General features: G+C 41.5%; 1 protein-coding gene across 1 annotated transcript in view; it reads right to left on the bottom strand.

The window, feature by feature from the left end:
* Positions 1-2671: 2671 nt before the first annotated feature.
* Positions 2672-17527, bottom strand: part of LOC144269970 (heat shock factor protein 3-like) — a 28729-nt gene continuing 13873 nt past the window's right edge. Inside the window, exons 9-13 of the mRNA XM_077826101.1 lie at positions 12515-12763; positions 8798-8903; positions 7604-7669; positions 6131-6194; positions 2672-4881 (exon numbers count right to left, since the gene is read on the bottom strand). Coding sequence (XP_077682227.1) covers positions 4550-4881; positions 6131-6194; positions 7604-7669; positions 8798-8903; positions 12515-12763 — 817 coding nt within the window. The 3' untranslated portion in view covers positions 2672-4549. The remainder of the gene's footprint in view (positions 4882-6130; positions 6195-7603; positions 7670-8797; positions 8904-12514; positions 12764-17527) is intronic.

Genomic DNA, 17527 nt, shown 5'->3' with positions numbered 1-17527 from the left:
CCAAGCTGAAAAGTCCCACTCTTATTAAGCTTTCCTCATACAGAAGCCATTCCATACCCCTAATCATTTTTGTTGTCCCTTTCTGAACCTTTTCCAATTCCAACAGATCGTTTTTGAGATGGGTCAACCACATCTGCACGCAGTATTCAAGATGTGGGCATACCATGGATTTAAATAGAGGCAATATGACATTTTCTGTCTTATGATCGATCCCTTTCTTAATGACAGGTTTCAGAGTAGCAGCCGTGTTAGTCTGTAGTCGCAAAAAGGAGTACTTGTGGCACCTTAGAGACTAACCAATTTATTTGAGCATAAGCTTTCGTGAACTACAGCTTACTTCATTGAATGCATTCATCCTTCCCTTTCTTAATGATTCCCAACATTCTGGTTTTTTTGATTGCTGCTGCACACTGAGTGGATGTTTTCAGAGGATGACTCGAAGATCTTTCCTGAGTGGTAACAGCTAATTTAGACCCCATCATTTTATATGTATAGCTGGGATTATGTTTTCCAATGTACATTACTTTGCATTTATCAACATTGAATTTCATCTGCCGGTTTGTTGTCCAGTCACCCAGTTTTGTGCGATTCTTTTGTAGCTCTTCGCAGTCTGCCTGGGACTTCACTATTTTGAGTAGTTTTGTATCATCTGAAAATTTTGCCTCCTCAGTTTACCTCTTTTTCCAGATCATTTATGAATATGTTGACTAAGACTGGTCCCAGTACAGATCCCTGGGGACACCACTATTTACCTCTCTCCATTCTGAAAACTGACCATTTATTCCTATCCTTTGTTTCCTATCTTTTAACCAGTTACCAATCCATGAGAGGCCCCTCCCTCTTATCCCATGACAGCTTACTTTGCTTAAGAGCCTTTGGGGAGGGACCTTGTGAAAGGCTTTCTGAAAAATCTAAGTACACTATATCCCCTTGCCACATGCTTGTTGACCCCCTTAAAGAATTCTAGTAGATTGGTGAGGCATGATTTCCCTTTACTTCCACTTTTTAAAGGATGCTATTTTGTCTCTCACTGCTTTTTACTTTGTTGTTTAGCCACAGTGGCTCTTTTGCGGTTCTCTCTTTTTTTAATTTGGGGTATACATATAAGTTGAGCCTCTATTATGGTGTCTTTAAAGTTTCCATGCAGCTTGCAGAGATTTCACTTTGGCACTGTACCTTTTAATTTCTGTTTAACTAACCTCCTCATTTTTGTGTAGTTCCCCTTTCTGAAATTAAATGCTACAGTGTTGGGCCGCTGTGGTGTTTTCCCCACCACAGGTATATTAAATTTAATTATATTATGGTCCCTATTACCAAGCAGTTCAGCTATAATAAACCTCTTGGACCTGATCCTGTGCACCACTTACACAGTCCTTAAACAGGCTAGCTCCTTTGCACACCTTTTCAGAGTACTTGTGTAGGATCATCTGCTCACTGTCCCCCCTCTGATTCTCTTTCGTTGTACCTTTGAGCTCACTCCCCATTGTCATTTGTCCCACATACTTCATCTCCATGTCTTTGTGGCCCCTTCCCATTCCTGTCCTGGAGGCCATTGATCTTTCTGCGATGGAGTTCTTTCAGAGGTCAAACAGACAGACTTCCTTCTTAACATACTTACTCTTTTTTTTTTTTTTGGGGGGGGGGGGAAGATAGGAGAAAGGAAGTGGGTTGAACAAAAGGTCAGGATCTTACCCCAAAAGGGACTCCAGAAATGGAGTCCTTGAGTGGAACTGCAAAGACAGGAGGATGCAACAGCCCCCTGCAAGCTTTCAACACTTCAGAATTATCATCACTTGACAACGCATTGCCTTCTGGACAACCCTCCAGTGCAGTTTTGCAATATCATTACAATGTGCTAGTTTGTCACTTACACCACCACCTACAGAAACAAATACTCAACGTTAACCCTCATTACTTAAAAGCAGAATGCTAATGTCCTGCATCTGCTGGAAGCTGATAAGACTCACTTCATTTTTGCAGTTTCCATAATAAAATAAATTTTCCCTAATCACGTGCAAAACATCTCAACACACAAGTTCTAATCCCAGGTTGGTCCCACACCAGACCAACTCTGCTGCAATTCTTTTTTCCTCCCAAGAACACATTTTTACATGCGAAGTAACAAAAGGCATGACAAACTTGGTGCCGATTCTACAATCCCAGAATTTAATTACTTCAGCTCATGTTCCTCCCTTGCTACCCACCCTCCCCACATCCAGTATATGCTGGTGCCAAGAAGCTTGCACAAGTTCACACGTTTCCAAGACGTCATCACCAACAAAAAAGCTGTCAGCATTTTCTGTTTCCATTTTTAAACTTAGGTTTTTTGGCTCAAGCTTTCTAACCACAGTCTCAAGAAAATAAAATGTGGAGAAAAAAAAACAAAAAACAAACAAACAAGACATTAACTTGATCTAAACCCTCTGACTGAATAAATGCTGGCACTGCTAATGCAAGGTACATTCATGATGGGAGATCTCAAGAGAGATCAGTACGGGAAGTGAAGATGTTCTTGTATCATTTTGATTTGAACATCGACATTTCCTGAACTGTGTGGTTTGAAATTGCACTAGAACGGTCTGGTCTGTACTATTTTGCTACTTCTGGCCAAATCTAGGGATTGCAAAAATCTGTGAAAATTGAACTAAAACCAAAAATCAACCAACCAAGCTTTTTCAAACCCAAGAAAGAGTTTAATGGGCCAAAACCTTTCTAACAAGAGCTTGGGATACTGCACACCTAACAACCAGCAGTTAAAAAGATACAAACATGAATCACCACCTAGGTAGAGGACAGTTCAAAATGTTGATTTAGGCCAGTCCTTTTGTAAGTTACGCAACCTTTAGAAACAGCCACTTCCTCATTTAACTCAAGACTCTGAGAACAGGAGCTACAAACCACATTCCGACAGGCTAGAGTTGCAAATTACTCTATCTGGTGTCATTAGCCACTATCCAAATAAATGTGGAACAGTTGTGTTTAGGCCTATCAAACAAACAGCTCGGGTTCTTGATCAGGCAAACACTTAAGATTCAGGATATTATAGAGTGTTGGGAATACAAGTTAATTACAAACTTAACACAAAGTAAAGTTATTTCACAGTAATTGTGATTCTTTCTAATGGAATTACATCATATTATTGAATTGGTTCTTTGTCTCTGGCTAGCTCCCAGCTGTTTTGCTGGTTCAGGATATTGTCCGTGTAAAGACTATGAGCCACATCCAGACTGAGCACAAGCAGGTTAAAAGTTTGCTATCAATGGAAAATCATTAGGTTATACCAGCAGCTAAATGTGGCTCTCTACATCATAGCTGATCACAGACAGTGGCCAGCAGCAGAGTACAGGATGGTTATTTCAGGGCTCAGGAGAAAAATATTTTTGACACCACCCTTGTTTCTTAATATCCAACATGGGAACTGTTTTAAAAGGTGCTGAATACGTTATTTTTACAGGAGAAAATACAGTCTTGTAATTATAACCCTTAGGAAGAGATTTGGGAATAGAGGACATCACCTAAGGACAAAGTTCTGCCAAAGATGTGCACATTTCTCAGTACACCATGCCTCAGATGTAGGTGACGGCAGAATCAGGCCCAATGTAGGAGTGCAGTTGCACGAACAGGGAGATATCATGAGTGGAAGAGAGCAGTGTACAGGAATTTTTTTTAAATTAGTGAAAATCACCATGTGGCTCTTTCAGTTTTGCCCCAAGTGAGCCAAGGCAGAGCTCAAAGTTTTGTAACAGGTGCAGGAAAATGTCAAACTGTGCTCTTTGCTCAGGCAAGGTCAGTTTCTGGACTTTGTTACCTTCTGGACTTCTCAGATCCCCAACTACTGAGGTCAAGTGACCCATGCGTGTGTTATGTGCAAGTTACACCAGAGGAGCTGCCATGTATTGTGCACAAGAAATCAGTTAACTAGCAGAACACTTAAGAACTCTGGTCAAGAGATGATTGTTAGCTTACTAAAAAGTAATATTCCATGTTAAAAATACTGTTTTCCATAAGAAAATAATCTTGCCTATATTAATACCTAGGGGCAAATCTAAGATTAGAAAAAAGTTACACAGGCAGATGCAAACAATTGTAGGAACAGACAAACAAAATATATTCCATCTTTTCAAATGTTAAAAAAAAACCTAGTTCTAACAAGAGACAAACCACTTAATGAAAGAGACTCTCAGAACAAGTCCCATGTTGGAATATTCAATAGGATGTGACAGGACACCTAAAAAAAAAAATACAGCCCAACTTTAAAATAGGATACAAATCTCCCTTTTGCAACAATATAAATTTTTTTACATATTACAGTGCAATATATTTGTGACATTTGCTCCTCTTCCAAGGGCCTTCAGTGCTGTGCAGTTCTTGTTTCAACATTGCTTTCAGCTTCTTGCATGAACTGCTCTTGCATTTTTAAGAGACCTTTCATTTCTTTGCATATTAGGCCCCGGAGGGGGGGGGGGGGGACAGGAATAGAAGCTTCTCACTGAGCCTTGTACCATCTCTATATTTTAGACAAGGAAGCTGACAGATTTTGTACAAGTTCTCAAGCAGTTTCTATCTCAGAGGCCTCTTCTATAAAGTTAGCAACAGGACTGAGAAGCAGGAGGGGAAATAATTTATACTCTCCATTTCCGTCTTCCGAGAGCAGAGGCTGATCATACAGTTCCAATGCATCAAGGGATTCAGCCTGGTTTGCTGGAGCTGCCAGTGGTGAAGCTGCTTCGTTGCTTGAGGGAAGAGAGAGAGCGGGTTTCTCCTCCAGTGAGGACAGGAGAAGATCTTTAGGATCCTCTGTCTTCCCTACACCTTCAACAGAAGGCAGTTCTTCGAATAACGAAAGCAGAGGGTTTCCCCTGTATTGTATCAGCTGCATGTCTGTAAGGAAACAGACATTCTAAACTCAGATTCATGACAGGTGTGAGAGCAAGGAGGTCTTATTCAAAAAGGGAAACGGGGTGGGGGGAAGAATTGCTTCAGAAATTCCTTCGCTTCAGATATCATAGAGGTAAACTACCTTTGACCAGCTGTGGGCCAGAAACAAAAAGGATCCTAAGGACTGCACTTAAACCTTGTGTGAAATGGACCAGACTTGTCTCCCTTCATCTTTAGGCTGGAGACAATTTGTGGATGCTACATCACAAATGCATGCAATTAACTTTTTCCAGAATAGCCTGCCCTGACCACTGTAAAGCTATACAAATGGCATTCACCAGCCTCTCAACAACTTACCTCTCCTCATTCTGCTGCTGTTAAAAGTTCCCCTCTTGTCCCTCCAAAGATTATTTCCTCTCACTCAAATCCCCTCAGTGGCTTCCTGTCTTTACACTTCGGATTTAAGGTTCAGCCTTTCCTTATCACATAGTGCCCTGAAGGCATTATTGAATCTTTCCTGTACTTCCTCCTACTCTGCTTCTAGATCCATACACTTGGCTGTGTCTTTACAACTGCTCCAATCTCACCCATTGGCCACTCCCCAGCTTGCACCTTTTGCCATGCTGCATCCTCTGTTTGGAGCAACCTCTCACGTCTCAATATGCCTCCTTTCATGAAGCCTTCCCTTGCTGTCGCCTCAACCACCTTGTGTTTGAGGCTCCCTTGCATTTCGTATTCATGCCTGAAGTAGAGTGCAAACTCATCGGAGCTGGGACCTCATACATTACATGAAGCTGTATGTACACTTACCACGCTCCATAAATAAAGCAGACAGTGCATTACATTCTGGGAGCTGCAGTCTATGTGGGCCACACCGCCACAGTAAAGGGGGTGCAGCTGTGAACCACACTTTGAAGCTCTCCGAATTCCACTTGCTCCCACCACCGCAAACAGAATTATTTAAAAATGCAAAGTCTCCTCGGTAACATTAACACATGGCCAAGGGAGACGAGGAAAAATTAAATCCAACAACTAAGATGATGGTGCTATATTAAATCCTTAAGGGCTTGACTCAGCTCCCATTAAAGCCAATGGAAAGTCAGGGTCTTAAACAGGAATTGAACTGGGCTCTCAACTATGGAAGTGAGGTCATACCAACACAGGTTGGGAAAGCTAAATTCAAACCCCAGTGCTGTATTTTTAGGGTGGTCTAAAGACTCTGGGACAATTCCCAGTTTTCCCTGCTGCCCACCTTTGTTTCCTGTTTCCCGCTCACTTGTTCTTAGCTCTTCAACACTGTCCGTCAAGTCCTCAATCTAGAGAGGAAGTGAAAACAAAATAAAGGCAGCACATTTAGCAACAGAGAATTTTTAGACTCAGAAATATTATTGGGACTTCCAGCTTTCTGTTGTTAAGTTACAGAGTCTGAGGGTGGGGGTAGTCATTAACTAAAACCTCCACCAAAAAAAGGCCAAAATGGCATGCATGCACTCTCTCACCCACCCCTCCCTCCTTTCCATTACTAATCTGCACAGCCCTGACTTTAAGGACTGTTGCTGCTTGTGAGGGTGAAAGCTGGCAGTGCAGCAAATAAGAGCTTTCAGGAGCTTCTTGTAATTCAGGTAACTAACATTCCCTGTACAGGTTTGCTGCAGTTGGTTTTTAGCAGATGTTTCCCAGTAAATATTGATCTCACCCAAAACCAAAAGCTCTGCTAGCTCTTTTATTGCAGCAGTGCAGACCATGAAAAGCTGTTTCAATGCTTACAAATTAAATCACAGCTGATGAAAGCTGCCAGCATTTTACTCTGATTAACGTGATCCAAAGCAGGCTGACAGAGAAGCGTATTTAACTAAAGTATATTGTCTCAAGATTTGTAAAATCAGAAGCCATATTTTCCACCAGTTTTCTGTTTCAAGAGAGGAATTTAAGAACTGGATTAAAGAACAGCCATTTTCTTATGTCTCCCTTTAGGAAGCTGCTATGGAGGTGTGTTTGGGAGAAGTGTATTTTATTCAAGTTTTTACATCACTAAGAACTGGTGTCAATTCTTAATGAAAACAAATATTCATCAATGCCCCATTTACAGAGTTGAGTGAATAATTCATGAATATATGAACTGAAAGTATTTCTGACTAGGTTTCCCCCTCCCCATTATTCCCTACCTCTATTGACAAAAATCAGAGAGTACGCTACCAAAGGCAAAATGAGAATGGGTGAAAAATGTTTTCCTAAATAGGTAGGAATATTACAAAACTTTAAGAGTCAGAGGGGTAGCCGTGTTCGTCTGGATCTTTAAAAGCGGCAACGAGTCCTGTGGCACCTTATAGACTAACAGACGTATTGGAGCATAAGCTTTCGTGGGTGAATACCCACTTCGGGCATTCACCCACGAAAGCTTATGCTCCAATACATCTGTTAGTCTATAAGTGCCACAGGACTCTTTGCAAACTTTAAGAGGACACTCAAGACAACTTTCTCTTACTTACTGCACATAGTAACACCTGAGATAATTCAAATAAATCTAAAGTTCAAGCTTCCCCCCCCCCATCTCTGCTCTTCACTCTCTTTGGACAGTGAAATAAACTAGAATGGCAGTTTTCATGTTGTATCTCTAATTAATTTCACTTGTCACATAGACAACTTGTTGACTAGGGTCAAACAAAATTCAGCTCCTTCAATACCTTGTCAGTCCTTCCCACCAGAAAAATTCCCCAACACTTACATTTTCCATATTGGATGAAGTATCTGTCAAGTTCGTGTCCAGGGCTGGGAGCTCAGGATTGAAAGTCTAAAGGTAAAGAGAAAGAACATACTATATATTTATGGGGGAAAAAAATCACAAGGACACACATAGCATATGCAGGTTCACAAAGGAAGGGGGGAAAAGGAGGCCAGGCAGATTGTGGAGTCCATTCCTCCCCTCTTCAATGGAAGGACACCACCTTTAATAGAGGATGTGTTACATTCAACAATATATAGGGCCTTCCATTTGAGAATCTAAGAGCACTTCAGAAGATGCCTGCAAGACAGATTAGTATCCTCCACAATTTACAGGAGGAGAAACTGAGGCACATAGGCAAAGTGTCTTGTCCAGTATCAGAGCATGACAGCAAGAACTGAAAAGAATTCTGATCTCCTATGCCTCAGAACTGTACTGTTGCTGGAAGATGCACCTTATAAACGGATGCTGCTCTTAATCTCAGCCAAAAGGCCCAAAATACTCACGGTCTTAATTTTCCCCAGAAGAGCTGAGCATCCATAATTCTCACTGATTACAATGAAAGTAGCAAGTGCTCCGCTGCACTAAAATTCAGGCTGTTAGTTTCTTGCATCTTCTGTTCACTGTAGCCCCTCAGGACTTTCCAGTCAACAGATACAAGAAACAGATCGTAACAATGATGCAATGGAAAGTCCCATCCCAGTTTAACATTACACATCTGACCTGATAAACCCTACATATAGTGCCTCTAAAGGCAGTGAACACCAACCAAAAAAATATTTAAACGCTGCATCATCTCCAATTCCTCAAGAGTTAGGGCAGTAAACACAAATATCTAGTGGGTACACAGGCAACTAAGGCACTGCACGAAGGGAGAATGTTCTTGATTATCAGTCTGTGATGTTAACAGGCATTTATATTTTTTTATATATATATATATATATATATATATATATATATATAAAAAATAGGCATATATTTCTTGTTCCATGTAACACGTGTACATGAGGGTAACAAACCATAAGATGGTCTGATAGGAGTCCCTATAGCGACTATTTCATTCTCTACATCTGTATTTATGAGGATCTTCTCCTCTACACACACCTATGGAATAAAAGCCAACAGGAGGAGAAATAATGTAACTGTTTCAATTATTACATCTGAGAAATCGAAGTGTGCAAATAAGGAGACACTCACATCACTAAAGGATTCAGAGCCAAAGTTAAATTTCTTCCCAGACAGCATTGCCTGGAGCTCCTCAAGACTGGCATCAATACAATTCAGAAAATCCTGAATCTCTTCCCTAAAAGAAATAAAATGACAATGTAAAGCAAGATGCATCAGAAAACAAGACATGTGGACTGTACTGCAGGCTGCGAAGAGTCCCGGGGATAATCTAGTGGCCCAGTGATAGCAGGAGAAAAATATGAAATGGTCAGGACCCACAGTGGGCCACTGCAAGTACAAGGTAGGTCTCATTTCCATGCCACAGACCCCATTAAACTGCAGCGTTGACACATACAGCACTGTTTACCTGTCAGATAGTCTTCCTCCTCATGCCAATATACCAATACCTATTGCATCAAAAAGAAGCGGGAAAACCATCTTCGATTCTCCCCCTTTCTGCATGTATTTTCCTCTCATTTTTAAATTTCTTCCAAATACTCTCAGGATCCTTCTGTGGTCTGAAATACATGAAGTTTCTCTTTATTTTATTCAGGATGAGCAGCTCTTGCCTTTTAAACAGCAGTGCTGAATGCAGCATGGGAAAGCAGGTCTGTATGGTCACTGCTTATGTTGTAACACAAGCAACCAGATTCTTGCCAATCTGTACCTGCTTCCTATGGTGGCTGGCAGAACACAAAGAGCCTGACCTCAAATGGAAAGGAAATGTGAAAATAATGCCAGCTAGCATGTAAGCCAGAAAGGAGACAGACTGCAACCCCTCACTGTACACTGAACTACTTTCCACAATGGAAAGATAGATAGATAGATATACACACACACACACACACACACACACACAGAGCTAAACAAAACTATACAACTGCAATGCAATACTCCAGGTCTTGAGTTCTCAGTGAGGTGATATCCCACTGGATATTGGGGATTTGCACCCACCACTCCAACAACTGTGAATTATTGCTGCTATTCATCCCTGAAGGATAGCACTAAGGTCACTATGAAAAGGAGTTAATTAGACATCATTTTTCCAGTAACCAATCTTGTCAATATGGCTGTCTCTTCTTATGTAACGGAATAAAGGCACATTCAACCTAAAGCAAGAGTTAATTATAAGAGTATGTGCTGCTAGAGGACTGGATGGCAGAGAGACTATCACCTCTAAGTTGATCCAAACCTAGCCTATGTCAGTAGTGACCAACAGTCACTAATGGTTTTCCACGTGGCTTATGTGGAGCTAGTCTCAGTCCAGCTTCTATTGGATAGGAGTCCACATTAGATAAAAAGAGAACCCACAAAAATGGCACTATTTGGTCCCCTTATTTGCAATCCCAGCTAAGGCTGAATGGACCATTGAGAATTAACTCTCCAGCTGCTCCAGAACTTGGATGTGTAAACTTTCATGGTCATTGTCACTGAGATACCTGTTCTGTAGGATAAGAAAGCACCTCAGTTTGTGGGGCTGATCAGCCTAACCTCTTTTCCCAGCAGCATATAAATTCACTGCTGACAGCCTCAAACCCCTGCCAGAGGCAAAGGATTTTTTGGGGCGGTTGGGAGAAGTCCAGCTAGATGTTTATTGCTCCCCTCATGTATGCTAACATTCACTTTTAGAATAGGTACTTGCCATGTTATAATATTGACAGATCCAATTAAGCTAGAGATTTCTACCCAGAATATACAATGCTCAGTTTCAGGAAATGAGACCTATTTCCACTGGATCCTGCCAAGTAGTATTAAGTATCACCCTATTCTCGGGCTTATTTTGAGAATGCTGGCACAGATGGAGAACAGACGATACCTGCTTTCCATTAGCCACACATGACCAACAGCTTTCTGTATGATACTGAAGAAAAAAAATTACTTTAGAGGTTCCACCTATTTTTTTCCTTTGAAACCTTGAATAGCTTGTGAAACAATAACTCAAACCACTTATCAATTTGAAGACAGAAGAATTGGAGTGGGTATGTTACAAACTATTGTGTTGAGGAAAAGGTTTTTTTTTTTTTTTAAATTTAAGAAGTGACGCAATACTGCTATCCTGTCTTGCAGGGTTTACTGAACACAGCCTACTGCAGCATTCTCCTTACAGCTGTCACATGCTTTTTTTTGCCTGGGCTGTCGTCTCAGAATGTTTTGATCACATGTATCATAAGGTTGATCTGAGTGTGTTGTTTTGGACAGTTACTCCTTTTCCACGAGGGCTCTTTCATGCCAGATTCCATTCAGTCCTGTTCAATGTGTATGAGGAGCAAGTGGAAGAGATAGAGAGATTGATTTGGGCTGGGATGCCATCAGGATACTAGAGACACAGATCTGTGTCTAATTTTCCCATCAGATCCAGAGGGTTTGGCATTTTTTACTTTCCTAGTGCTTGACTGAGAATGGCATTTGGAGGGGAACAAATTGGCTAAAGCTAACTCTGAACAAGATGCAGTATATGATAGAGGGTTGCAGGCAAAGAATAGAAGTGTATGGTTCCTACCACAACTACTTTGCTCAAGGGATTTGCAGTTGGAGAGTACTTGCATATCACCAGTTACTACTAGCAGCAGTGATAGATGAAGACACCTGCTTTCACTTTAAAGTATTCAGGACCACGTCTCTTTGATCTGGACTTCACGAATGCCGTGCATACCTTCGTGACTTGTAGACTGGATAACTGCAAATGCTCCACAGGGAGCCAGCTTACAAATGTCCCTTAGAGTAGGTCTATACTACCCACCAGATCGGTGGGCAGCGATCGATCCAGTGGGGGGGTGTCGATTTATCACGTCTCGTCTAGACGCAATAAATTGACCCCCGAGTGCTCTCCTGTTGACTTCTGTACTCCACCGCTGTGAGAGGCACAGGCAGAGTCGAAGGGGGAGCAGCAGTCGACTCACTGCGGTAAGTTGATCTGAGAATGCTGACTTCAGCTACGTTATTCACATAGCTGAAGTTGCGTAACTCAGATCGATCCCCCCGCCCCTCAGTGTAGACCAGGGCTTAGAAACTGCAGCTGCCTGCCTGATAGCACCAGCTGCATGGAACTATTACACAAAATCTTCAACAACTCCACTGGCTTTCTGATTTCTTCTTGGTGCATTTCAAGTTGCTGACTCTGATTTTTAAAGTCCTACCATGTACAGCATGACTCCTGACTAGCAGGAAGTCTGCCTCTCTCTCCACAAACTGCCATGGTAGTTGACAGCTGGGCCATTTGAGGGGACAGTCCTGAGATTTTTAGTATCTGGAGGGCATGCATTCTCTGTGAATGACTCACAGCTCTGGAATTCACTCCCCCTAACCTAGTATAGATTGTGCTGACCTTCTACATATGGAAGAAGACCCATCTCTTTTCCAAAGCTTCTGAATGAGGAGTGGGGTCTCTGGGGGAAGGATAGCTCAGTGGTTTGAGCATTGGCCTGCTAAACCCAGGGTTGTGAGTTCAATTCTTGAGGGGGCCATTTAGGGGATCTGGAGCAAAAATTGAGGATTGGCCCTGCTTCGAGCAGGGGGTTGGACTAGATAACCTGCTGAGGTTCCTTCCAGCCCTGATATTGTTTGTATGTATGTATGATTAATGGAGGGAAGAGAGGGAGGTCTAGGCTTTTCAAAGGTATTTGCTGTGTTCCAATATGTACATACATCTGTAATTAGAAGCATTTTATAAAATTAACACAATGTAATGTCACAAAAATACTAGTATATAGGCTAGTCACCAGAATCAAATATAAAGATACTTTGTACCTCTCCAGAAAAGCATCGCTTTGAGTTGTGGAGTTGCTCTCATTCAAGATGGAGTCAATCACTGATGCAGGATCTTCAGGAGCATTAACTTGTGTGGAATGCAGTTCTACGGCATGATTTCCTACTGCACTGGACTTGAAAGGATTGTCAGCAACTTGGGCTGGATAGTCTGGTTCTGTATGACTTAACTCAATGGGCTGTGATGCTTCATAGGCAGGCAGATCATGTTCTTGAGTGGTCTGGAGCTCTCTAAGAAATATAAGACACATAATGAAAAGTCTCAGGAGAGCTCAGCTACTACAATACTTCATAAAAACATAAGAACATCCATAATGGGTCAGACCAATGGTCCATCTAGCCCAGTATCCGGCCTTCAGATGCTTCAGAGGGAATGAAGAGAACAGGGCAATTAGCGAGTGACTGATTCTCTGTTGTCTAATCTCAGTTTATGGCAATCAGAGGTTTAGGGACACCTGGAGCAGGGGGATGCATCCCTCACCATCTTGGCTAACAGCCATTGATGGACCTATCTTCCATAAACTTAATTCAATTCTTTTTTGAACCCAGTTATACTGCTGGCCTTCACGGCATTCCACGGCAACAAGTTCCACAGGTTGGCTGTGTGTTGTATGAAAGTACTTCCTTTGTTTTAAACCTGCTGTATATTCATTTCATTAGATGACCCCAGTTCTTGTGTTATGTGATGGGGTAAATAACACTTCCTGATTCACTTCTTCCACACCAATCAAGATTTTATAGACCTCTATCATATTCCCTCTTGTATGTCTCTTTCCTAAAATGAACAGTCCCAGTCTTTTCAACCTCTCCTTGTATGGAAGTTGTTCCATATTCCTAATCCTTTTTGTTGCCCTTCTCTTTACTTTTTCTAATTCTAACAAACCTCTTGAGATGGTGCGACCAGAACTGCACCCGATATTCAAGGTGTGGGTGTGCCATGGATTTATATAGTGGCATTATGATATTTTCTGTCTTATTGCCATCCCATTCCTAATGACTCCTAACATTGTTAACTTTTTAGGCTGACAAAGCACAATGAGCAGACGTTAGAACTACTCACGATGAGTCCAGGATTGTTATCACTCAAGAAAGCATTTAATTTAGACCCTATCCTTTTATATGTATAGTAAGGACTATATTTTCCAACTTGCACTACTTTGCATTTATCAACATTGAATTTCATCTGCTATTTTCTTGCCCACATACCCAGTTTTAGCAGATCCCTCTGGAACTCTTCACAGTCTGCTTTGAACTTAACCATCTTCAGTAATTTTGTATTGTCTGCAAACTTTGCCACCTTACTCTCTACTCCTTTTTCCAGATCATTAATGAATATGTTGAATCGTACTGGTCCCAGTACACATTGTTGGGGGGCGGGGGGAGGTGTCATTACCTGTCTCCACTCTGAACACTGACCATTTATTTCTAACCTTTTCCTCCTATCTTTTAACCAGTTACTCATCCACTAAAGGACCTTCCCTCTTATCCTATTACTGCTTAGTTTCCTTAAGAGTCTTTGGTGTGGGATCTTGTCAAAAGCTTTCTGAAAGTTCAAGTACACTATATCACATCATAGAATATCAGGGTTGGAAGGGACCTCAGGAGGTCATCTAGTCCAACCCCCTGCTCAAAGCAGGGCCAATCTCCAATTTTTGCCCCAGATCCCTAAATGGCCCCCTCAAGGATTGAAGTCACAACCCTGTGTTTAGCAGGCCAATGCTCAAACCACTGAGCTATGAGCTATATCCGCTAGAAGAGCAGCGAAGAGTCCTGTGGCACCTTATAGATTAACAGACATATGGGAGCATAAGCTTTCGTGGGTGAATACCCACTTCGTCGGATGCACGTAGTGGAAATTTCCAGAGGCAGGTATAAATATGCAAGCAAGAATCAGGTTAGGAATAACGAGGTTAGTTCAATCAGGGAGGATGAGGCCCTCTTCTAGCAGTTGAGGTGTGAACACCGAAGGAGGAGAAACTACTTTTGTCGCTGGCTAGCCATTCAGTCTTTGTGGAATCCTGAGCTGATGGTGTCAAATTTGCAAATGAACTGAAGCTCAGCAGTTTCTCCTTGATGTGTGGTCCTGAAGTTTTTTTGCTGCAGGATGGCTACCTTTAAATCTGCTATTGTGGGTCCAGGGAGGTTGAGGTGTTCTCCTACAGGTTTTTGTATATTGCCATTCCTAATATCTGATTTGTGTCCATTTATCCTTTTATGTAGGGACTGTCCAGTTTGGCCAATGTACATAGAGGGGCATTGCTGGCACATGATGGCGTATATTACATTGGTGGACGTGCAGGTGAATGAACCGGTGATGGTGTGGCTGATCTGGTTAGGTCCTGTGATGGTGTTGCTGGTGTAGGTATGTGGGCAGAGTTGGCATCAAGGTTTGTTGCATGGATTGGTTCCTGAGTTAGAGTTACTATGGTGCCGTGCGTAGTTGCTGGTGAGAATATTCTTCAGGTCTGTGGGCGAGGACTGGCCTGCCTCCCAAGGCCTGTGAAAGTGAGGGATCGTTGTCCAGGATGGGTTGTAGATCACTGATGATGCACTGGAGAGGTTTTAGCTGAAGACTGTATGTGATGGCCAGTGGAGTTCTGCTGGTTTCTTTCTTGGGCTTGTCTTGCACTAGATCACCCATGTCCACATGCTTCTTGACACCCTCAAAGAATTCTAATGGATTGGTGAGGCATGCTTTCGCTTTACAAAAGCCACTTTGAAACTGTAGTAAAGAACAGAATTATCATAGCATGAACACAATACGTTGAAGAGTCAATCAATTTGTCTGATACTGAAGTTAGACTTACAGGCCTGTAATTACATGGATTGCTTCTGGAGCCTTTTAAAAAAAAAAACAAAAAACAGAAAAACCAGTGTTACATTTGTTACCTTCCCATCTGGCACAGCAGCTGATTTGAATGATAGGTTACATACCACAATTAGTAGTTCTGCAATTTCATATTTGAGTTCCTTCAGAACTCTTGGGTGAATACCATCTGGTCCTTCTGACTTATTACTGTTACATTAATTAATTTGTTCAGAAACCTCCTCTACTGACATCTCAACTGGGGACAGTTCCTCAGATCTGTCATCTAAAAAGAATGGCTCAGATGTGGGAATCTCCTTCACATCCTCTGCAGCAAAGACTAACACAAAGAATTAATTTAGCTTTTCCATAAATGGGTAGTCTTCCTTGAGTGCTCCGTTAGCACCTCAATTGTCCAGTGGCTCACTGGTTGCTCAGCAGGCTTCCTGCTTCTAACATACATTAAAAAAATTTGCTGTTAGTTTGTGTCTTTTGCTAATTGTTCTTCAAATTCTTGTTTGGCCTGCCTAATTTTATTTTTACACTTGACGTGCCAGAGTTTATGCTCCATTCCATTTTCCTCAGTAGGATTTGACTTCTAATTAAAAAAAAAAAAAATTTTTTTTTTTAAACTCTGTTTAGCCAGGGTGGCATTTTTTAGTCCTATTACCGGTTGGGTTTTTTTTAAAATTTACATTTAGTTTGAGCCTCTATCGTAGAGTTTGGTTTTTTTAGAAATTTCTGTGCAGCTAGCAGGCATTTCATTCTTATGACTGTTCCCTTTAATTTACGTTTAACCAACCTCGTTATTTTTATATAGTTCTGCTTTTGACATGAAGTACTACTGTGGTGGGTTTCTTTCATATTTTCCACCCTGTAAAATGTAATTACACTATGGTCATTATTGAGTGGTTCAGCTATTGTTGAACTGATCAATGAAATTGTTTTTAATTGTTCACTTTATTAATATAACTTCACAAGCAAAGTTTTATGAATGAAACAACATTCATAAAACCAATTACCCCAATAACTGGCTAACTGAGTTCCACTTTCAATCCAATTGCTGCTTAAATCGCTGAAACTTACACCGTTTCAACATTGTAACTTCTGTTCACTGTTTGCCATTCCTTACACTTGTCCATATTGTAACTCAAACTCCATTTTAACTTGTCCCAAACTCCATTTTAAAATGCTCACTCAATTTTGTAAAAGCTTGCTGCAACCTTCATTTTTGCAAAACCCTGCTGTAATCTTATTAGTTTAGATGTGTGAATGAGGTATGTATGGATGATGGAATCAACCTCTAGCCCCAGCCTGTCCTGATGAAATAAAGTGTAAACACCAATGGCTGAAGATGCAGACAACAGCCCTGACAAAGCAAGAAGAGTCCACCCTAAAAGGAAAAGGGCAAAAGGACAAAAGTACAATTGAAGAAACATCAAAACCAGGTCCTAGGCTGACAGTCATGTCTGCAACTGACGGGTGATCAATCACACCAAAGACCTATAGACTCTAGATTCAAACTAAAGCCTACAAAAAGAATGGGTGAGATGGCAGACTTTGGAGGGTAACATTCTGCTGCCAACATGGAAGGGCATCGGTGTATGCCCAAAAGAGACCCAGCTCTTCCTTGTGCCCGGCTTTCCTGGCCAGTTAGCCGCCACAAGCTACGAACCCAGCCACGAACTCAGCTACATTCAGGACTGGTAACTATACAGCAGCTGCAGAACATTTTTATATATATATTACACATATACACACACACACAGAGTTATTAGTCATAAATCAAATTGTGTTATAATAAATGTGACATCTTCTCTCATCCCCTGAAACGATCCTGTTTAGTTTTATCTGTGTAACACTATTAGACCAAATTCTGTTCTCCACTTAGGACTAAATCAAGAATTGCTTCTCCCCTTGCTGGTTCCAGGACTAGCTGCTCCAAGCAGCAGTCATTAATGGGGTCTTGAAATTTTATCTCTGCGTCCCATCCTGAGGGGACATGTACTCAGTCAATATGGGGCCCGTCAAAATCCCCATCGTGCTTTCTGACTTTGCAGCCTCACTAATCTTCCTGAACATTTCACAATCACACTTCCTAGTCAGGTGGCTGATAGTATATGCCTACTGCTACATTCCTGTTATGATACAGTTTGAATCATTCATGATTTTACTATATTTGACACTAT

Source organism: Eretmochelys imbricata, chromosome 9 (genome assembly GCF_965152235.1).
Source record: "Eretmochelys imbricata isolate rEreImb1 chromosome 9, rEreImb1.hap1, whole genome shotgun sequence".
In the NCBI taxonomy this organism is placed as follows: domain Eukaryota; kingdom Metazoa; phylum Chordata; order Testudines; family Cheloniidae; genus Eretmochelys; species Eretmochelys imbricata.
This window is presented reverse-complemented; position numbering and strand designations above follow the sequence as displayed.